The 23,384-nt window shown below is 36.2% G+C and overlaps 2 protein-coding genes and 1 pseudogene across 2 annotated transcripts; 2 read left to right on the top strand and 1 right to left on the bottom strand.

The window, feature by feature from the left end:
• Positions 1–242: 242 nt before the first annotated feature.
• On the bottom strand, positions 243–1,552 carry LOC112006535 (aspartic proteinase CDR1-like; annotated as a pseudogene).
• A 4,157-nt stretch (positions 1,553–5,709) lies between these two features.
• LOC112006492 (mediator of RNA polymerase II transcription subunit 22b) lies at positions 5,710–9,255 on the top strand. The gene is made up of 3 exons (XM_024038767.2): positions 5,710–5,897; positions 8,441–8,506; positions 8,977–9,255. Exons 1-3 carry the CDS (start codon positions 5,721–5,723, stop codon positions 9,214–9,216), a joined length of 483 nt encoding a protein of 160 aa, XP_023894535.1. The 5' UTR covers positions 5,710–5,720; the 3' UTR covers positions 9,217–9,255.
• A 3,276-nt stretch (positions 9,256–12,531) lies between these two features.
• Positions 12,532–21,125, top strand: LOC112007547 (ATP phosphoribosyltransferase 2, chloroplastic). Its single transcript, XM_024039900.2, has 11 exons — positions 12,532–12,916; positions 13,032–13,091; positions 14,208–14,321; positions 15,548–15,613; positions 15,729–15,836; positions 15,949–16,032; positions 18,702–18,803; positions 18,946–19,059; positions 19,135–19,215; positions 19,559–19,678; positions 20,664–21,125. Exons 1-11 carry the CDS (start codon positions 12,701–12,703, stop codon positions 20,757–20,759), a joined length of 1,161 nt encoding a protein of 386 aa, XP_023895668.2. The 5' UTR covers positions 12,532–12,700; the 3' UTR covers positions 20,760–21,125.
• Positions 21,126–23,384: the final 2,259 nt, after the last annotated feature.

The following is a 23,384-nucleotide window of genomic DNA, read 5'->3' on the forward strand; positions in this document are numbered from 1 at the left end:
TTTTTTTTTTTTTAATTATGTTGTGTTTGCACTTACTGGATCTATCTTTGGGTTATGGTTTCACTAATATATTTCAAGGTCATATAATTTTCGAATTCCAAGTGCCAGGAAAACAAAAACATTGAAACATTGTTTTTTAGATAAACTTGACACCCATCACAAATGATTTTGCCCATAGACAAATAATTTCCACATATATAATTTCATTAGCAGAGTCACAAATTTCAACAAATTCATCTCTACTAGTGCTTGGTGCAGTCAGCAGGCAGGAAGGACACTTTCTTGGCCTTCAGGTCATATCCCACCAAGAAGTTTATCTGAGCCAAGTTCCCAAATATGGCCACACTACCAGATGGAATCATGGTGAAGCAAACCAAATCATCATCCATTCTAGCAAATGTATTGATTGGCTTCAACATCACATCAGCACCAGTAAAATGAGCCGTGATAATGGGGATATCAATTTCATCTTTAGACCTGAAACAAAGACTAAGAACACCCCTTGGGTCACTAACACGTTCAGCATCAATAGCTTTCTCAACGGCTGATACCAAATCTTCATGAAATTCAGGTGGAAGAAGGGTTAAAGTTGTGCCTGAGTCAATAACAATGTTACCCTCATTACTAGCAACAGCCTTAGAAGAAGCCTTATAGGCAAACCTCTTGTTCCCTACACTAATGCCCTCTAGAGTAAGGTAATAGAATGTCGAAGATCTTTTGCAACCAAGGGTGTTGAAACCACACCATTGCCAGAAACCAAGCCATTGCTACCAAAATTAATCTTGCTTGTAACATTTGAATTTTCTGTGGGAACTAAACAATAAGAAAATTTTCCACCAATAGAATTGTTTAGTTGAGAGACCAGAGAAAGAGGGCCACCTCCTAGGCCAATTATGCCTGATCTTGCCTCACCAAATGTACCATCATTATTGTGCCCGCACCCAAATACAATATTCGGTAATGTGACTTGATGGCTAGTAGTTGAGCCAACGGTTAAGGTTTCAACACCAAGATCACCATTAGTGAATGATTGGTCTCCATATGAATAACCATACTGGCAGGTGTTTTTATCAGTGCCACAAGAGGCAGTGTCTAATGCCTTGCAAGGACTTGAATCGCAGGGCACGTTACCATATGTTGAAGATTGCTGAGGATCAAAGAGAGGAAGGTTTTGCTTGTAACATTTTTCACATGGCTCACATTGTGTCCATGTTAGATCACTGCCTGTATCTGCAATGCCAAGCACCTCAACTGCTGGGGTTCCAAGGGAAATCTTCATGAGGTATTCTCCGCCATTAGCTATTACGTTTGACTGGATTGAACTCTTAGATTGTAAGCTTGGCCTGAAGTGATTAGCCCGTGAAATGGAACGAGCAAAAGCCTTATACAAGCGATCAAAATGGGTGTGAGAGGCATTGTACAATGGAGACTCTGTCGAATCACGCTGTATGAAATCAACTGTGATTCCACTGTAAGTTGCTTCTGTCAATGAAAGTAGAAGTACTACTGATAAAGTAGAGAGGAAAGTGTTTAATCTCAAAGCAGCAGCCATGACTTGACAATATAAGAAGGAAAGGTTGAATGAGATGTGACAAAACCACATTGGACATTACTGAATTTATAGAACTTAGAATCTTAAGGTGGAAGGTCAAAAGACTACGTTATATAAAATAATTTACACATTTTTTTTAAGATTATTTGATTGGTCTATTTAAATGCATTCAGTTTTGGAAGTCTAAACATTTTATCGGGTGATGCAGATGCAAGGTATGGAATGTGAAAAGTCAAAGGAAGAGGAAGTGGTATATGCAGATTTGAGTTTGGGGCCATTAAGAAGGTAATCTGGCTTTACACCTCTGATGGAATTAAGAAAGGGATAACGTTATGAAATTCAGTGTTTAATGCAGCTAGATAATAAATTATGAGTGATATTTTCCGTGATACATTGCATATTATTGCTCTTGTCATAGGAATCTAATCTAACATAATATATTTATATCTAATGTAGTTATACAAGCTCAACTTGAGAGTCTTTGATGTGTTGTGTTTGCTTTTTCTATGGACTGAGATGTGGCGAATTACTGTATTACTTCAAAGTTCGTGTAGGCCAACAGTGCCATGTGGCAAATTATAGTTCGTCCATGTCAATAATTATTGTGATTGCCATGTGTCAAAACTTATGCTATTCGTAAATTACTCCTCCAAAATGGGATATAACCGCTTTGGTTGGAGGGGGGAAAGGGGGAGTAGAAGGAAGTAGGGTAGAGTTGACTGAAAATAGGCTAATTTTGAGCCAAATTTACTCTACTCTACTCCCCCTCCCTCTCCCTCAATCCAAACTGACATATATATGAATTGCATTTATTGTATCCTTATATTACTTTGCAAAAATTTTATTTCCAACTCATTGTACTGCCCGATTGTTGGCTTTCCTGCAATTGTGTGAAGTCCAGAAAACCTTTAAAGCATCAAATCTGATTGTGTTTATTGTGTCCCTAAAATATTTATGATTAAATTTTATTTCTCAACCAATTGTAATGCCAGATTATTTCCTTTCTTCCAATTATTTCACATATACAAGTGAAGTTCAAACATTTTTTTTTTCTCCCATTAAGTTCATAAAAATTAAGGAGCATGGACAACCCTAGTCCACAAATTCATTATAGACAACAGAAAAAGAAACTTTACATATTGTAAAGCAAACAATATTTACTCAGTCTGCACAACAGCAAGGTATCTTTGAAGCCTAGCCAAGCAACCTGTAAACTACTTTATTATCTTTTCTGGTGAGATACATGAATTTTGTTTTCGCCTTATGTGTACAGTATTTATACAGAAGTTGACCCCAAAGAATTACAATGGCCATTAACTGTAATATTACAACAATTTGTTGTTGGGTTGTGGACTGGAATAATGGCACCAATCCAAATTGTAGTGCTATATATGAGCAAGACATAATTCCAGAGGCACTGGACTGACATGACAACTAGGGACAACATAATATCTGCATGCAAGTCCATTTCCTTCAAGACAATTCTTCAGTAGGAAGGAACCTTGAAGATAAAGTAAGACCACATGATCCACAATCATACATGGCGATGCTTGAGAGTCAATTCTAATATACAACCAGCTTTCTTACTACATGTCAAAATTTGCAGCGAAGTGAGCAGCTAAACATGAATTTCCCTATATTGTATCTGCAATATCAGAAAGCTTATTCCAAGCTTGAATTGGTGAAACATCATGCAATCTTTGATCTTCAAATTTAAGAGCACTGGCATGTATACTCATGAATCAGTTCTCAGAATAGAAGCTTTGAAATTGTTTCAGAAGAGATAGGCATAGGATTGGAGACCCTCCTAAATTTTTGTGTTCAGGTTATTTTTGAATGTAGCTTTCTTTCCGGCCAAAAATTTCGAATCACTGAAGATATATAATGGTGCATTCCTTGGATCAAACCATGGCCAGGTTTCTGCATGGTACCAATCAATGATTGATACTCTGACAATGTGCTATCCGATAATGGCTCCAAAAACTCACACCTAGCAGAATTTCAGGTGGGGGTTGTTGGGCTTTGTGGAGCCTAGTTTATGTTTAAATTTTTTGGCTCGTTTTCTAACCCATTGTAATCCTGTGCGCAGGATATAAAAGCCGCTTTTGTGATTAGGGTTTGTAACTATTGTTGTGCTTTTTAAAGGGAGAGAAAAACACTATAGTCGCACCTTGTATTTTTCCCTAATAATAGTGAAATCTCTGCAACTCCGTGGACGTAGACAAATTGCCGAACCACGTAAATACTGTCTCGTGCCTGTGATTGTTTTCTTTGACGTGTATTTTCTCTATGTTTTTGTTTCTCACAGGTTGGAATTTCGGTTGAATTCTCAACAGGGGTATACCAGCAATGAGGTTTGTGTCCAACCTTGGTTTGCCCTTAGTGAACTCTGCAGGCATCTTAACTGGTGCACTTTCAAGGGGAGAAGGAGATGCACCTGGGATTACCTCCTGCTTAAAAGGTAGTGCTCTAGCAGCTTGCAAGCAAAACTCTATCCGCTGATGAATCAGTGGAGATGGCCCTCTAACTCTGCCCCCAATTTGGTTTGTTTCAAATCTAGAGGCGGCAGGGATTGCCTACAAAAATATCATATATCTGAAATCTAAAATGGAAGGCTAATATTTCACACTAAAATGTGAGATGTTCAGAAAAGTAAAGGTTTGACAACCAATGCACTATTGAATCATAATGGAAGCTGCTCAGTACCCATTTTGTCTCTACAAAATTCCTCTTTGTACTTAAATTATGTCCTCTAAGGATCACGAATTCTATAAGAAAATTAAACGTCAATGAAGATGAGATTATAGAAGGCGTACCCATAAATCTGCCCATAAGCTAGCCCCAGACTTGGGAACAATTACTGCAACATTAGATGAGCGTTTTGCAATAGGAATAACATCAGTACTCCACCCAACAGCCACCCACACATCTCCCACTCCAAATGCTTTTAGATAGTAGTGAAATAAATGTTGAAAATAAAAGTACTAGCACTTAATTTAATGGGAAAGGAAAATGAGTAATCAAAATTGACATGTCCATGCTCTCATTAATCAGGGATTGTTCAAACATTAGATTCAAATAGAAAGCCATAACTCAATCCAACTACCACTAATTAAAATTTTGAGTAAATTACACCAACCTCCCCTCAAGTTTTTGGAGAAATATTATGGACTTACCTTCTTCTTTTTTTCCATTTGAAAAAAAAAATGACACTCTGTTCCCCAAAGTTTGTGATCCATGTATCAGATACACCTTTACAACCACTTATGTGCCAACTGTGACAAAATATTCTTTTTTTCAAATTAAATTCCCAACCAAAGTAACCTCACATAGTAGTTACAAACCAGGCAGTGATGACAAGGAAAATCAGAGAAAAATAAAATATAATCAAACTAGCCCCAAAGAGCAGTGTTATTTTTAGAAATAGGAGTTAAGTCCATAACATTTCCTCAAAAACCTAATGGGAGGTTGATGAAGTTTACCCATTAACATAAACTTTTATTGCACAATCCCAGCGGCAAGGAGTAATGCCTTTTTGTTTTTTATCCTCTCCATTACCAAAACTACGTCGTTTTGGGGTTTGCTTTATAACCCTATTAATCCTATTTTCAGCATTTGTCTCTCACTTCAAGTCTTCAACAGCAGCCGTTCTCTTCTCCCCTTTCCCTCTCCAGTCCATCTCTCTCTTTATGTCATAGTGTCATAAAGGTACTGTCAATGTCATTCCCGTTACTCCGTCTTCGAATCCCGGGTTGCCGCCTCTTCCGCTGACTCTGCATACAAGTTGCTATTCAAGGTCCTCGAGTTCTGGATGTAAGTGTGGATTTGACACTCCCAACTCCAACTCCAATTCTAAGGTCTATACTTTTTCTTATTTTAGGTTCTTTAATTTAATGTGAAAAATTGTAATCTTTTCATGGATTGTGAATATATTTCATTGACTCTGTTTCTCTCTCTCTCTCTCTATCCACTGCCTAGGTCGAAATCGTCCCTTCCACTCTAATGTCGTTCTTTTTTGCTGTCGATTTTGTATTTCTTCTAGGCCTAACCTCTATTTGTCTTTTCTGGGCTGGGACAGAATTGGACCCAAGTTAGCCATTTCAGGCTTCATTTGTATCTGTGAGAGTGCCCACAGAGAGAGAGAGAGAGAGAGAGAGAGAGAGAGAGAATGAATAAAGACGGAGCAGGTGGAGGAGGCGGAAGTGGGAGCAGCGGTGGCGGAAGTGGACCCACCGCGGCAGCAGCGGCAGCGGCGGCTCAGAAGCAGAAAGCATTACTACAAAGAGTCGAAACCGACATTGGCAGCATCGTTGACAACTTCAGCCACCTCGTCAATGTCTCACGGGTATTCAAATATTTGTACTACATTACTGTTTTTTTGCTAAGCTTTTCTAATTGGGTTTTTTTAAAATTTTAAGTCTTTGTGGCTCTTATTGGACAAATCTTTTGGATCTTCCAGTTTCACCATCAACAAATCTTTTGGAAACCTGTGCTACGCCCATATGTTAAATTGCTTAATTTATGAATTGAGTTATTACATTTCACTGTCAACAAATTTAACCAAGAATTTGTATCGAAAAATGCTAGGACCACGGCAAATTACACAACTTTTGTCGCAACTTGAGTCGTGGAGAAATTTTTTTTTGTAATTTGTTGTGGTTCTAGCATTGTTGATTTGTATCTAGCTTTTAAATGGTTGTTTTGTTTGTCTTGGTTGGTTGCATGCTTATTCTCATTAACACATGCATTGTTTGTATTAGAATAATGGTTAGTGATTAAATTTATCATTCTCTATTGGCTTAATTTTTTCAGACTAAAGGGGTAGTTTAACATAGTATCAAAGTAGGTAGTCCTACAGTCTAACCATGTCTCCACTTTACGCCACATTTCTAGTCCGTTTGGATTGAGGGGGAGGAAGGGGAATTGGAGGGAAGTAGAATATAGTTGGCCAGAAATAGGCTAATTTCCGGCTAACTCTACCCTGCTCTTCCTCCTTCCCCCTCAATCCAAACAAACTAAAGGTGGGCTCACACCCAAGAGGGAGTGTTAGGATAATGGTAAAGTGGTTAAATTCGCCATTTCCTGTCAGCATAAAGTTTTGGTACTAAGAGGTAGTTTAACAGATTGAACTGACTAGCCTTATCTTGTGGTTTTCTTCTTATCTGTACTAAGATTTGAACAATGGTTGTTCCCATCATCCTTAGCCTCGGTAGCATAGCTTGTGCCCATCATTGGTATCAACATGTCATTTTTAATGGAAGTTTTTGTTTTGTGTTGAATAGTTGTTTAATAATTAAATATTAAAATTAAGGTGTCCTAGCCATTTTCATAAATCACCTATCTTTATTGTTTAGAGTAAAGGTACAAGCCATTTGGCAACTTAATCAATTATACGGGCCATTCTCACCTATTATAGATCCCATATTACCCAATATCAACTTATCTAGGGGGTCACTTGATGAATGAAAGCCTTTGATAGGTGGGTTACTGTTTCAAGGAGAAAAAATAAAAATAGAGAAGAACTGAGAGGTTGTGGGTTGGGTTTTAGGACAAGTAATACTTAGAAATTTTTTTTTTTTTTTTGATAAGTAAGTTACACTAAAAATATGCCAATCAATGGTTTATATCAATAATGTCAAGATCCTATAGTTTCAAGTTTTGGTTTTTTTTTTTTTGAAAAATAATAAAAAAGCGTGCATAAAGCGCACTTCTTTGAATGAGCCTAGCTTTTGAGGCAAAAAGCGCTAGAGCCTTGGGGTTTTGAGCTTTGAGCTTAAGCACGCTTTTAACAACACTGGTGGAATAAAACTCAACAAAACTCAAAATTTCAATTCATTCATCTGCCAAAAGATCATATTTAGCTATGATTACTTCCCATGGAAGTTCTTGCACTCTCTTTAATTTTTTTAGTAAGTAATAAAATTTTATTTAAAAGAAACAGGGCTAAGCCTGAATACATGAGAAGTATTCAAGTGCAACCCAACAAATTAAGACCTAAAATTAAAAAGATCCAAGAGCTCTAAAAGAGAACAACAAACATCCCTAATATTCCTCAACCAATCAAACAAAGATCTAAGAACGTATAGTTTCAAGTGAAGCACATAGGCATGGGCATTTTCATTTAATTCATTGTATCACTACTGCATTGCCTGCACTTTGCTAAGGAAACAATGGGCTAACTCATTACCAAGGAAATTTTCTTGCTTATTGGTAAAAGGGAAAGAAGCCTTTGCAGATAATCACCTCCCAGCCAGTGCTTGCACATTTTGAACTTTGGCTTTTTGTGCCAACTAGTTCATTGCCTTGATTGAGTGAACATAGTTACTGATGTTGTTGTTAACTAGCTCTTGAAGTTGGTATGAAGCTAGAACTTCGTATTTTGATGTTTTGTTACATTTGGTGGGTGCCACCTTGTCTCTGGGATCAGTGAGGATCATTTAGTCTCTAGAAGGGAAGGGAACCTTATACCTACTAATTGCTATTAATGAATTATAATTTTTTAATCTCTAGAATGGAAGGGAGCCTTCTTCCCTATAATTGCCAAGGTGTAAAATCATGAAAGGGAGCTATAGGGGCATAAGGCCTTTTCAAATTGTGGGAAGTGATTCTTAACAAACTTGCCTTTTAAAATGTGAAAATTAAACAAACAATTAAGAACCCATCCAAATATACCAGAGTTGAGTAGTTTAGATCTAGAACCCGCTTGTTTATATTTCTGTATGATGTAAATAAAAGAGGCAAGTGATCTTTGAAGGGTTAATTGGTTTTTCTAAGGAAGTCACCTGAGCTTTTGGTTTGTGTTTTAATTATTGCTGAAAATTTTAACATATATATTCTTAGAAGTTTTGTTTAATGTGATTATTTTGCATGGAACCTTGCTTAATGTAGGTGAATGATCTTCCTGTCAGAAATTCACAAGAAGCTTTCATGATGGAGATGCGTGCAGCTAGAATGGTAAGAACGGTTACAGCTTTGTCTCACTCATGCGAGCATGCACAAGAATGTAGACATGTATATATAGTTTAAAATTGAAATCTCATTCGTCTACTTTTAGATTTAGATCTTGGAAAGATTGTTGTGATGCAAAAGGAAAGTTTGGGATGCAGTTTGTGAGTTTCTTTTTTGCATATCCTTTTTAAGGGATTTAGAGAGATTCCACGCACCACAAAGCCATACACTTGCCCATAAAAAAATTGATGAACTCAAGGATGCATCTCCCATTGTGCTATTGAATTTCTTAGACGATACGAGTTTATATAGATTTTTTTCTTTTCTTTTCACTGAGATAATGAGATACTTGCTAAAAATAAGGTTGTTGATAATGGATTTAAAAGTTTGGATTTTTAAAAATTTTATTTTTACTGTTAAGACTATCTAAGCCTTATTCTATTTTAGTTACTGAACACCAACATCTTCAATTATAGGTTCAGACAGCCGACTCTCTACTTAAGTTGGTATCAGAGCTTAAGCAAACCGCAATCTTCGCCGGATTTGCATCCCTTAATGACCATGTGGAGCAAAGAACAGCTGAGTTTAATCAACAGGCAGAGAAGACAGACCACATGTTGGCAAGAATTGGAGAGGAGGCAGCTGCCAGCCTCAAGGAGCTTGAATTGCATTATTTTTCTTCAGTAGAGAGGGCTAGTGATACTCCGCAGTTGTGAATGGGTGGCATAAGAGAAGCATGCTAATCAGCATTTGATTCTACTGTTAAGTACTGCGATTTCTTCTTCTAGTTTAGTTTACCAATTTGATCTGATCAGTTTTTAATTTCATTGTAAATGCTTCTTAACATTCAGTAATTGTCAGTGAATTTAATGGGTTATGCCCCCCCCCCCCCTCTTCCTCTCAACTATGGAATTATTAATTTAAAAAAAAAATACACTATATTTGTGTAACTCAAAATAAGTGGCACAAGTCAACAACTGTTGTGTCCCAAAGCCTCGCGTTTGCATTACATTCACCTGCTAAGTAGTAACTAGGGGTAACAAAGTAAGTCTAAACTCATTTGTCCATCTAAACTCACTTACTCTAATTGAACCTAAACTCACTCAATTATTAGTTGGGTTAAATAGGCATTAACTCAATTAAACCCAGTGATTATTAGGTTTTAACTAAAAGCCCATTTAACTCAAAAATAATATACCCAAATTCAACTCACCCTTCACATAAAATTAAAAAAAAAAAAAAAAAAAAAAAAAAAAAAAAAAAACCCTTAGACATTTCAGTGTTTCACGGGGGTTTTCATTTTCCCTCATTTTCTTTGCCTTCAATCACGTTTTAGTCAGAGACCTAGTTATCTTTTTTCTTTCTTTCTATTCACCACTTTGCACTGTTTGGTCTCTGAGAAAGTTTAATCTCCATCAAATCTAGGAAAACAAGAAACCAAACCAAACCATAAATCAACCCAAGAAATAAATCCATAAACACAATAACCAATCCATCTCCAGCAAACCCATAAACCCAAGTCGCCTGTCAGCAATTGACATCGAAGATTCACCGATGAGCCACAGAACTCTCCGAGCTTCACCATCAACTCTGCAACAACAAACATAAAGTGATTAATTATTCACAAAAACCAACACAAGTTCACAAAAAATCGAATCTGAAAATGGAAAATCAAACAAACCTGTGAAAGAAATGGAGTGATCAACGACGAGGACACGTGTAAGGCCGCCGACGTAGCGGAGTGTGCCGTCGGTGTAGCGGGGGAGGATTTTCCCGCCATAACTACAAAGGAATTTGATGGTCTCTGTGTTTTTGTTGTTGTTGGACTCCATGAAAGTTTCAAAAGTTCTAGAGAAAGAAAGTTTTAGAGAGAGAGAGAGATGGCTGCCGGTTGGGGAGAGAAAGAGTTGTGGAGAGGAGATTTTGGTAAGTGAGAGGTTCAAAACTCTGGGGAATCCAATTTCCAAAATTCATTTCCTTATTTTTAAAATTTTCTCGGCAACCAAACAGTGGACCACTTAGTTTATTATCTTATTCCTCTATTTTCCTGTCGCTAAGGTGTTATTGTGTTTATGGGCATTTTGGTAATTTTGATAATTAAGTAATTGGGTGGGTTGGGGTTTACTCATTATAATTGGATTTGGGTTAGAAGCAATTAGTTAAATGAGTTTTAATGGGTGAATGAGTTTTGTATACCTAACCCAATTATGTTCACCTCAAACCTACCCAAACCCACCCATTTGAGACTCCTAGTAGTAACAGTGGATTTGTTAAGAAGATTGCCTTTGCCTCGAGAGTTTAGTTTAATAAAGGACTTCTTCAGTTGCTTGTAACTAGGAGATTAGGTTGCTGATATCTTTTGTTATTATCATTTGTTATTAGATTGTTATCTTTAGGCGAAACTACACTGTTGGTCCTTCAAGTTTACTAAATGTGCACAATTGGTCCCTCAGGTTTCAAGTGAGCGCAATTGGTCCCTTAAATTTTCAGAATAAGCAATACAAGTCCTTCTATTAACTTCCGTTAGTAGTATTACTTACGTGACTAAGGGAATAATGATTTGTTTTTTTTAAATGACGTGGCATTTCTTTCGTTAAAAAATTACAAAAATGAATTTACACGTTAAAAATAAAAATTTGAATTGTTCCAATTCAAGTAATTTCAATGGAAACAAAAAGGAAATTGGTTTAGGAGGGTCCTTACAAGGACACGAAAGAGGCGTTTGGAAGCAAAGGAGATGTAGTTGAAGGCATTGAAGTTGCAGAATTTGCAGAGACAAGTGGGATCGTAAAAGGCTCTTACAAAAAATATACAATTACCCTCCCAAAAAATAATCATCAGACCCAGAATCAAAATTAATTAACTGTACATAGAATCCCATCCAGAAATGTCCTCTAAATTCATAACTGGAGCATTGCTTTTACTTAGATATTTGTTGATTAGAAAGTAAAAAAAAAAAAAAAAAAGGTTTCATCACATTGCCATGGTAAAGTAAATAAATTAAGAAAAGAAAAAGGGAAACCTGGTTGAATTGAAGAACATCGGACTTGAAGCGAAGTCGATCCCCTTTATCATAATGAATATCGAGAGGAACAGTAGGAATGGTGGGCCAGCAGGAATGAGAATGTCTCTGTTGTTAAACTCATCCACCACTACCAACCTTTGAGTCCCTTTGGCAGACTTTAGCCTAAAATCACTCATTAAATCGAACCCTTTGCCACAGACAAAGCAGACCTTGTAGCATAAGTTGGTGTGGTTTATGGGTAACACTGTGCACACTAGTGTTGTTGGTTTCTCACCTTCCATTGCTTCTTTTAGCCAATCACATTTGCCATGGTTACAGATTTTTTTTTACTTGTAAATTCATTTTTGTAATTAAAAAAAATGCCACATCATTTAAAAAAATGACAGGTCATTATTCTGTTAGCCATGTAAGCAATACTACTAACAGAAGTTAATAGAAGGATTTATATTATTCATTCTAAAAACTTGAGGGACCAATTGTGTTCACTTAAAACTCGGGGAACCAATTGTGCACACAAGATAAACTTGAGGGACTAACAGTGTAGTTTCGCCTTATATTTATCTAGGATAGGTTATATAGTTATTATCTAGTTTAGTCAAAGTTTCGACTAAAGTAGAATAGCTGTCATTGTTATCGGTTATGGTTATTTGGTATGTATTTAAGTTGAATCACGATGAATAAGAGGCAACTGAGAATTAAACCAAAATTTAATTTCCTTTTTCTCATTCTTGGAGATTAGACGTCTCGAATAGACAACAATTCCATTAAACCAACTGCGGCAGATCAACAACATATCACGTGTTTCACCAATCCTTAGGATAATTTTCGAATTCTATTATAAAATTTTAAAAAGATTTAAGATACTATTCAGTTATAATTTCATTACCCCAAGTTTTAAGAGATCTAAAAGAATATTTAGTACTTTTTTCTCCACATGGATAAACTTAAAAAACTCGTGTGATATGTCGAGTTGGTACTTTTGTAGCGTCAATGAATCCAAACCCCACACATCACAGGTTCACAGAATCACAGAATATACCTAAAAGAAAATCCTTCTCTCATTTATTTTTGCCTATTTTTACTCTAAAAAGCGGCGGCGTTATAATCATCTCTCTCTCTCTCTCTCTCAAACACTCTCACACACAGAGCTCGAGCTTTAGCAAACCGAAAAAGCAATGTCTATGTCGATGCTCCAGCCATGCCTCTCTGGCTCAATGCCTTCATTCCCCTTCAAACGCACCGTTTTGGTGTGCTGCGCTTCGTCGCAGCAGCCCCACGTGGCGCTGGTGAACGGACCGGTGCTCGACGCTCGGGTCCCCGAGCGAACCGAAATCCGGTTCGGCCTCCCAAGCAAAGGTCGCATGGCCTCCGATACTCTCGATCTTCTAAAAGTACGCATTGTCCTTTTTTTTCTTTTTTCTTTTTTTCTTTTACTCTCTGTTTGTTTCCTGAGAAAATTGCATTGCATTGAAATTTCTTTTAACTTTTGTTTTGTTTGTATGAAAGGATTGTCAATTGTCTGTGAAGCAAGTGAATCCACGACAATACGTTGCGCAAATTCCTCAGGTATGCGAAAGTGTTTCGTTTATTTTTGTGAATTGCATTTGTGAGAATTAGGTATGATGAAATGGATGCCAAATTGTATCAAAAGATTTAGAAATAGGCTTAAATACATTGTTGGTCCCTAAATTTTTGTGCATGAGGGTGGACTAAAATTGATAATTTCAAGTTTATTAGGGACTAAAAATAATCACTTTTAAGTTTGTTAGGGACCAAAAATTGATCATTTCAAGTTTATGAGGGACTAAAAGCAATCTATTTAAGTTTTTTTGGGGACTAAAAACAATCATTTTAAGCTTGCTAGGGACTAAAAGCTATTACTTTAAGCTTGTTAGGGACTAAAACTGATAAGTTTATGTTTTTTAGGGACTAAAATCGATAACTATAAGTTTTTTTGGAGACTAAAAGCAATCAAATTTAATTTGCTAGGGACTAAACATGATCAAATTTAGTTTTTTGGCCTTAGAAATGACATTTTGTTGTGGAAAATCAGGAATCAGTGTGATAATTCTGAAGGAATGCTGAGATTGATTTTCCTCTTTTGTTCTAACTGATACTTTAGAAGCAACTGGCTTTGAGTCTGACACTTGTTTAAGTAAAGAATGCTTAGATTGCATTCCCAGTTGATTTTCCCTTCTTTTTAACAACAAGCAGTAGCAGTCTCATTACTAGTGTCATTTGACTCAATTAACCTGACTTGAGTCATGCCCAACTTTAGCCATGTTTAGTATGTTTGGTTTAGTTTATTAATAAATGAGCGAAGAAAAAAATTAATCTATATATGAAAAATTCTTAGATGTTTGCTCAGAATATAATGTTGCCCAATGCAGTAATATGACCTAGCGTCTTTGGGCATTTCCAGTGGGGTATGTGTCATATTGCTTGAATTAATTTGTATGAGTTGCTTGAAAAGCTAACAATGGAAAAGACATGTATAGGAAGTTTTTTAAAAAATTGTTGCATGTTTGTGCTATTGTGTGCTCCATTAATTCATAGGTCAATCAATGATGGCACTTCCTGAGTTCAAGCCCATTGGATGCCTGTGTGACTGACCAATAATATACATAGTTAATCCTAGATACATTTTGTAGCCAAATTTTTTAACACCCATGTGTTTTGCAGCTTGCCAATTTGGAAGTTTGGTTTCAGCGGCCAAAAGACATTGTTCGGAAATTGGTCTCTGGAGATCTAGACCTTGGTATTGTGGGTTTTGATACAGTCAGTGAATATGGCCAGGTAAGCATTAAGTTATGAACTGTTTCTGGTTCATTATTTGGGTAATTGGGTCCCTGGGTGGTCTTTTGATGTTTACATATATATGGGCATAGTGACAATATTTTGCTTTATAAGTTGAAAAGTAAAACCTGAAATGCCTTCCCCTTTCTTCCTTAAGAGTAATTTTCCTACCAGTATATTCATTTAGAAGTTTGTCACTCTCTCTCTCTCTCTCTCTCTCTCTATTGTTAGTTTGAAGGCCATACATTTGAAAAATTATCCTTTACTTTGATGAGGAAAATGCTTGTAGAGCGTGCACAAATGTGTGTGTATACATATTAAATAAAAAAATTGAACTTTAGGTTTGTATAGGATGTTTGATCCTAACCTAGTTTATGACACCTTCAGAATCAATGATCTATAAGTCGTTAAGATTGGATACTCAATGTTACTAAAGTTATTTAGAATGCCTATTAAGTTGAGTACTCAATGCTACTAACTGGAGTAATTCAAAATGCCCATATAAGGTTAGATACTCAAGCATGCTTTGTCACTTTCTTTTGCTCTCTGCTATTTGTTACTGTGTTTTTCTGTGTTTCTGGCTGTTCCAGCTGTGCTTCTATAGTGTCTTTGTACTGATCTGACGTATTTCCTTGAAATAAAAATTTACTTATTCATAGAAAAATGGGGGTTAGATACTCAAGCATGGCTTAGAAGCCAGAGCAAAATTATAAGATTTGTTTCAGGGAAGAATTTAATCTATTAAACACACACACACACATGCATCCAATGAACACTCTAATTATGTGAAGCATTCCTCCCTATTTCATTACCTCAATAGAAACTTGTGCACGTAGTTTACACCTTGGAAAATAGGCAGAATGCTTCCAAGACCCTCCATATTGGGGGTTACAGACACATAAATGCAATGGCATCCTGTAATTAGCTGGTAGATGCTCTGCCATACTCATAGAGGTGGATTGTTAGTAAAGGGTCTGATACTTTTACCAAAGGGAAGAGTTGCAATTAGCAGCAGATCATGGACTCGTTATGAAATTTAACTAGCAAAATTTCCTTGTTTCTTGTGTATACCCTGTATACTAGGATAGTGCTTTTATTTTTGTTCCTTTTTTTTAATGAAATTCTATTACTTATATAAAAAAAAAGAGTCCTTGTTTTCTTATCAAGGATTGGTATGAGGAAGTGCGTTACCATTAAAAGTTCATCATTTTTGTTCCTGCTGTCAGGGGAATGAAGATCTTATTCTTGTTCATGATGCTCTTGAGTATGGGGATTGCCATTTATCACTGGCTGTAAGTTCTAGCAGATAGCCAACTGAAACTTACTGCTTATCTCATAAATTTTACTGTTAATAATCTTGGTATATCACCGATCATAACAATCTTGGTATATCCTTTGCCCTTTTAGATTCCCAAATATGGGATTTTTGAGAACATAAATTCTCTAAAAGAGCTAGCACAAATGCCTCAATGGACCGCTGAAAAGCCTCTGCGAGTCGCTACTGGATTCACCTACGTATGATCTGTGTTTCATTTTATTATATTATGAAAAGTTCAGTTTATTTTTTTTTATTTTTTATTTTTTTTATTTTTGTAACATTTTCAGTTTGCCCTACCCTTCTGCACAGCTAGGTCCTAAATTTATGAAAGAAAATGGACTAAAGAATGTGACTTTTTCAACTGCTGATGGAGCACTGGAGGCAGCTCCTGCGGTGAGAAATGCATTCTTTCTCTATGATTTGCATATTTCTTTGTTTCTTTTTTCTATTTTCATTTTCCTCAATTTAGAACTGAATTGTTGCTGTCCATTGAGATAGTTGATCTAATCCCTTCTCATATATTAGCACAATGCATGTTGTTCTCGGGAAGAGGCTTAGAATTTCTTTTGATCCAGAATATTGATCACCCTGCTAGTCAGTTTATTTGTTATTAACATATTCTTAATATTCTTTTCCCTTTTAAAGAAGATTGTTTATTTTGGTTATCTAATTATTTATATTCTCTACTGTTTTACCAGAATAATGGTTGATGAGATAATTTGTTTGATTGTCAGTTCTGTATACAGCACTGGACAATCTCTTTTCATTTTCCCCCCTTGCTTAGAGACATAATTTTTTTGAGAGATGATAAGAATGGAAACCATAAATAAGCTAGTATGTTTTTTTTTTTTTTTTTGGTGGGGATGGAGGGGTGGGGGGAGGTTGGTCTAGTTCATAAAAAGGCACAGCAAGAAATTGAGAGATTGAATAAAAAATGGATAGAAGCACAACTAAAATAGAAATAGAAGCTAAGGGTATCCATAGCAATGGAGCTATTTTTTAGCTATTTGGCACAACAAAAAGTTACTTTATCTATTTTATCTACTCATTTTACAAAACATTCTACAGTAGTGGATCTGTTTTAGCTTTCAACACAATAAAATAATATAAACACCACAATAAAATATTCATCATATACAGTATCATCATCTCTATCTTTTTCTCTCCTCTTCGTCTCTCTCTTCTCTAATACATAGCAAGCAAACCACCACACCACAGCAACAATCACACCATGGCAAAAATCACACCACGACAATCACACCAACACACCACAGCAACCCACGGATCAACAACCCACCACCACCGACCCACAGGCCACAATCCACCGACCCACGTCCACGAAACCCATTGATCCACAAGCCACAATCCAATCAGACCACACCCATGGCACAAACCCAACACAAACACAAACACAAACCGAGCACAAACACAAACACAAACTCAGCACACATACACAAATCTAGCACAAACTTGGCGGCAATGTGGCTCGGGTAACAGATCGGTGATGGGGCTTGGGGGGATGGGGTCTCGGCCCGCCAGAACCACTCAACACGCGCCCGCCAAAACCGCTCGACCCGCGGCCACCAAAACAGAAGACCGATTGACCTGAGCACCACCGTGGTCGGCGAGCTTGCCGGCGAAGCAGAGAGGAGATGAGGGAGGTGCTAGAGGAAAAAAATGAGAAGGAAAAAACAGAAGAAAGAAGAGAAGCCGGAGAGAAAGAGAAAAAGAAAGAAAAAGAGAAAAATTTAATGAGAAAAGAGAGAAATTTAATAAAATATATATATATATATTTTTAGCTTCTTGCTACAGTGCACATTTATTTATGGATGTGCTTTGTAGCAAGAAGCTAAAAAAATTTAGGTATGCCTCCACTACTGCAACATGTATTCTGGTGTTTTGGTGGAGCTAAAATAGCTATATAGCTATTTAGCTCCACTGCTGCAAGTGCTTTAAGATGGGTTTGAAGACTGAAATAGAAATAGCCGAGCTCATTCACTGAAAACACTACTAAGTGAGCTATGCAGCGGGGAAGGCAGTCTCCAACTGAGGAGTCCAAATTGTTGGCTTCACAGGTTTCTTAAAAGGAAAATATGGCTTTTTTCCTTTTGAGGAGGGGTGTGGAGTGAATGCATAGCTGACCTTAATTTATATGAAAGGATACAGTTGTATAGTGCAATTTAGATGCTACTTTCCACTTCTTTTTTTGGTTTTGTAACTCTTCAAACCCACCATAATGCACCCCAGACTGCCCGCGTGACCGAGCTTGGCTACTTTTCTAGTTTGACTTCTGTTAGTTTTATAATAAAATAAAATAAAAATGGTAAGAAATCTTGAAATAATCAATTTTCATTGGACACCTTACTTGTCTTCCCTTGAATTCTCTCCACTTCTTCTCCACAGAGAAAGAAAAAATGATGACCCTTCAAGTACACATCTTGTTCACTATTGTGAACATGATGTACTCTTCTCAATAAAGCATTTATTACCAATCCCAAAAAAAAAAAAAAAACAATGACCCTTTTCCTCTTTATCCATCATTCTTTCGTTTGTTGTTTTTAGGTGATGGGCATAATGCTCACTAAAATGTTGATAAATATGTCCTAAAAAATCCTGAATGCTTCGACGAGCTGTGGATAACAAACAACACAGATGATCATATATGGTTCAGTTTTGTTTTGTTCAATCTGTTGTCATGTTATAGCTCTTTCTGCAGTATTTGCCTTAATAAGATTCAGCACTTCAAATATCCAATTGGTTGAAGTTGTCATAACATGGAGCTGTATGCAATGGCTTCTGAAGGAAAGTTGTGGGTCTTGGGTGACACTTCTGTATGTAAAGCAATTAAAATATGAATAAAATAATTCATTTTGTTACATTATATTTCCTGTGGAATATGTTGCCTTTTGGTTTAAGACGTTCATGGTTTGGATAATGATGTTACTAGTTAAAATGGAAATTTTGTATTGGATAGTGGTGTTATCAAGTGTAGCTGACTGCTTAATAAATACATGCTATCTCCACATGAATTTTATATAGACTACTTGTCTTTACTGTTTCAGATGGGCATAGCTGATGCAATTTTGGACCTTGTGAGTAGTGGAACAACACTGAAAGAAAACAACTTGAAAGAAATTGAAGGCGGAATTGTGTTGGAAAGCCAGGTTAGCTATCTTGGACCTTGTCAAGCATCAGATTTTGTAGTTTCTAGAATGCTATTAAAAGAGGGACTTCAGGCAACTGCTTTTGTGCACAGTTAATTTTGCATGTTGTCTTTATCACATCTTGTCTTACAACATTCTTCAGGCTGTTCTTGTTGCAAGCCGGAAAGCATTGATCCAGAGGAAAGGTGCATTGGACATAACACATGAGATTCTTGAAAGATTGGAGGCACATTTGAGGGCTGTTGGTCAGTTCACGGTATGTCATGTTCTTCTGCTGGGGCTGCATTTTATTTAAATTTAGATTTATGTTGCTTACACACTTAACTGGCAGGTTACTGCAAACATGAGGGGAAGTAGTGCGGAGGAAGTGGCTGAGAGAATACTGAGTCAGCCATCATTATCTGGACTACAGGTGTGCTTTGGAATAAAATCAATCACTTTTCTTCTCCCAACTAAGTTTCGCACAATGGTTTTTTTTAAGTAATAAAAAAAATTTTAAATGGAAAGGCTCTACCCCTAGTACACTGGAAGTATAAAGAGAGAGGCACAAAGAAATCTAAGAACACATAAAAAAAATAAAAATCTAAAGTTCTAAAATTTCCAAAAGAAAGTAAGAAGCAAAGCCCTCAATCGCCCTCAAGGTTTCCCATTTTTAGTTTTCATATTTGGATGAGTGAATCACAGATCATGATTTGGATTTTTAATCACCATTCCTGAATTTCAGGAGCTTTTCTTAATCCATTATATTTGTGCAGGGACCTACTGTAAGTCCAGTATTTCGTAAACGTGATGGGAAGGTAGTCTCGGATTACTTTGCCATAGTCATATGTGTACCCAAAAAGGCACTGTACAAGTCTGTACAACAACTGAGAGCGGTGAGCCTTTTCATTATCTTTTTTTTTTTTATAAGTCCATTTTAGTATTTATGTTAAATTACTGACTGTCCTAAAAGCTTAAGCTATTAGGAAATTGTGAGTTTAATCACTTAATCATAATTTTAACACTCCCCCTCACTTGTGGGCCTAAACTTCCCCTTAATAAGCGGGAGCCCAACAAGTGGGAATTTAACATTTTAAATGAGAGGTAGAGTGAAGACAAGGATTGAACTCAGGATCTCCTGCTCTAATACCATGTTAAATTACCAATTGTCCCAAAAAGTTAAGTTATTAGGAAATGGTGAGTTTAATCACTTAACCATAATTCTAACAATCTATATGTAATATTAATTATTTGTAATGTTATGTATGCTTGTTTTTCCGTCTCTCCTTACGTGTCATGAGGAAAATGTTAGTTCTTTGGCTCAGGCTTGTGTGTCATTCTGTGGCTTGGATTGATATTTTCCCATTAGACTAGTGTTTAGCCTTTTGGATTAAAAGATGATACTAGAGTAGCAAATGTTTTAGCTCTGTGAGTTATCTGCTCTATCTCTGATGGATAATTTTACAGAATTAACCAGCTTTTGAAAGGTTCACCTCTCCCCCCTAGGATTGATAAGATCTTTTAATGTATGGACAAGCTAGGTATTTCATAAGAAACAAATGTCTTGACCTTTACAATTGAAACCAGCTTGTTTTTAAACAGGTTGGCTCAACTTAACCTGGTATGTCATGCCGGTTTGTCCAGTTTATGTAGCACCAGTTACTGAGTTTTGCGTCTTAACATGTAGATTTTGAACTCATAAGAATTCTCTGTGCCCATCTTTTGTATTGAACTATAGAATATATGTTAAAAAACAAGGACACTATTTTCTGGCATCTCTCATCTCTCTAGGGATTTTTGTATCTGGTTCCACATTGAATTGAGTTTCCCCGACCAGAAATCCACCTGCAAACTTAATTGTTTGGATATTGGCTGATGCAGGTTGGAGGCAGTGGAGTTCTTGTTTCTCCTTTGACCTACATTTTTGATGAAGAGACTCCAAGATGGCGCGAGCTTCTCAGAGAACTTGGACTTTAGTCCATTGTAGTAAATGTGTAGAGCATGTTTTTGCAGCTATGTTGTTTGCATCAATGTTGAAGAGGTTTTTGTGCTCATCCCAGCTAGAAGGCAGACTTGATCATACACGATGTACTTTAGTCATGAATTTTTCAAGCAATATTTGTTCTCTTACTTTTTATATTTATATGATTGACTTTTTTTTTTTTTAATAATTTACATATATTTTGTTTATTGATCTGTAATGTATGTTGCACGGGCATAGTACTAGTTGTAGTTTATTTGGTTGTTATGGCTCACTTGTGAACATGAAGGGTTGTTGTTTTATCGTAATTATACTCACTCCCACATCAAGCCGATCGTTTGCAGATAAAGGCTTTCCACATATGTAGCTGCCTCCATTTTTGGCTTGGGATCATATAATATACCTTTATAGTTGTAATATGTCAAATTGTATTCTATCAATTTGTAATAGCATTCTAAACTAATTCCAACCCTTTTCACCATTCTTTGACGCGCACATAGGCCTCAAACAAGTGCCCAAATATGGAATGGTCGCCAATCTAGTCCAAGATTCCTTCATCACCCATAGCTGAACGCACAAGTTTTTGCGAGATTTGCCGGTGCACATAGATAGACAGGTGTTCTCCAAAAGTCCCTGACTCCCGTAAACCCGATGTATAGAATTGTTTTCCTGATGATCCATCTCTTATACAATACAAAACAGATTCGGGCCATAGCAGCTCATGAAATATCTCCTCTGCCAAGTCAAAATAAATGAATGACGGCTTCACATATTTCCTAGCACTCCAATAAATTGCCCCATTGCAGAGGTAGTCTTTGGGATCAATGGAACACTGTAGTTACAAATATTGTCCACATCCACTAGAATTGTCTTCCAAGTAAAGGTCTTGAATGAAAAGATCTCAATCCTTTTCATATCAAAAGGGAAAATCTGGTAGGGCGTTACTATCAGTAGAATAATCATAGCCAAAACCAAAACGGTAAAACCAATAAGACATTGAATCAGGTGTTGATGTTGGTCTTGGTATGTTTTTGTAACTTTAGGTAGATGGTTTCCAAACCAAATATTCAGATGTGCGTTTGCGCCTATTTTATATAATTCAATACATACCAAGCCATTGCAAGAAGCCAAGTTTGTCTCAACATATTCTTCACCTCACAATGGAAAACCCTGAAAATCAACATCAACTGGTTGACCATGAACGCGGGTTTGAAATAGTGCTTCATAACCTAACGATAAAACACAATTGTCACTAAAAACAAGGACGTTCATGTAGCTAGGGTTTTGAGATGCTCTATGAAAATTGGATTTAGCGGGTTGGCGACTACTGATCAAAGTGTGTCCTGGTTTGGATACGCATTTGAATCGCATGAGAGACTTCACTGGTAGTCTTGAAAGTATGTTCTTGACCAAGGCCAGCCCAAGGCCTAGGCAACTTAGGCTTAGGCCTAAGGTCCCACAACAAAATAAAAAATTCCCTATTAAAAAAAGGCCCCATCTCCCTTCATAAAAGACCCAAAATTTTATAAAAATATAACATTTTTTTTAAATAATTGATACTTTTTTTTAAGAGTGATGCAAAAAATATCACAAATTTTTACTATAGGTTTAATTGACATATCACACAAATCACATAAAAGTTTAATTCAAATACAAATAAATTAAGTTGTTGAAATTTATCAATTACAGTTATTATTATATTATATTGTGAACATTTTGTAATATCTTTAGTATTTTTTTTTTTTTTTTCATTTCTAACAAGGCTTCCAAAATAGAAGACCAATAGAAATTTAAGCCATTTGAAACCCTAAAATGTTTCAAAAAAGATGCCGCAAATGTGATAGATCATCAATGATGACTAATTTCCTCTAATAGTTTGAGATTTTAATTTTTGTAAACTAATCTCTTACAAAGCTACACATCAAATAATATCTATCTCTTTCTCTTAAAAAGAATATATAAAATTAAAATTTATTTTACAACTGTACTTAACTATGCATAGTCATATATCAAAGTTAAAGGAAGTTTCTTTTTTTAAAAATAATATATATTTTTTAGTTCTTTTTTGTTTAAATTTATGGTTCAACTATGATATTCAACTCTCTATATGAAATCAACCTTAGTTTAGTTAGTATTATTCATCAATTTCTATATTTACATCAAATTAGTCGTAATTTAATTAGTATTATATAATTTTATTTAATTAATGTATACATATAAAAAGGCCCCATATAAAATTTTCGCCTTAGGCTCCAAACTTTCTTAGGTTGGCCCTGTCTTTGATGAGGTCATTTGGGATTGTTAAGCTTCGCCACCATGCCTTGCAGATCCGCATGCTTTAGTTCAGGTCCTGGGCTTTCTATAATCAATATATATAGAGAAAGAAAAAAAATGATTAAATAGTTATGATGTTTCCTGGAAAATCAGTAAGTTGAATGATACAGATTCTGTTGATGCAAGACCTGAAAGGAAAACAAAGATAGTCAAAGGTGACCAGTGGAGATCTGGTCAAAGATCCTCCGATGACAAAGTTAGTTCTGTTTGTTGTAATAATTGTAAATGAAAGAAAATTATGCCTCTCTTCCTTACCTTCCCGCAAGTGAGTCCTTTATATAGTGTTT

This window comes from Quercus suber, unplaced genomic scaffold (genome assembly GCF_002906115.3).
Source record: "Quercus suber isolate HL8 unplaced genomic scaffold, Cork oak 2.0 scaffold_16, whole genome shotgun sequence".
NCBI classification, from domain to species: Eukaryota; Viridiplantae; Streptophyta; class Magnoliopsida; order Fagales; family Fagaceae; genus Quercus; species Quercus suber.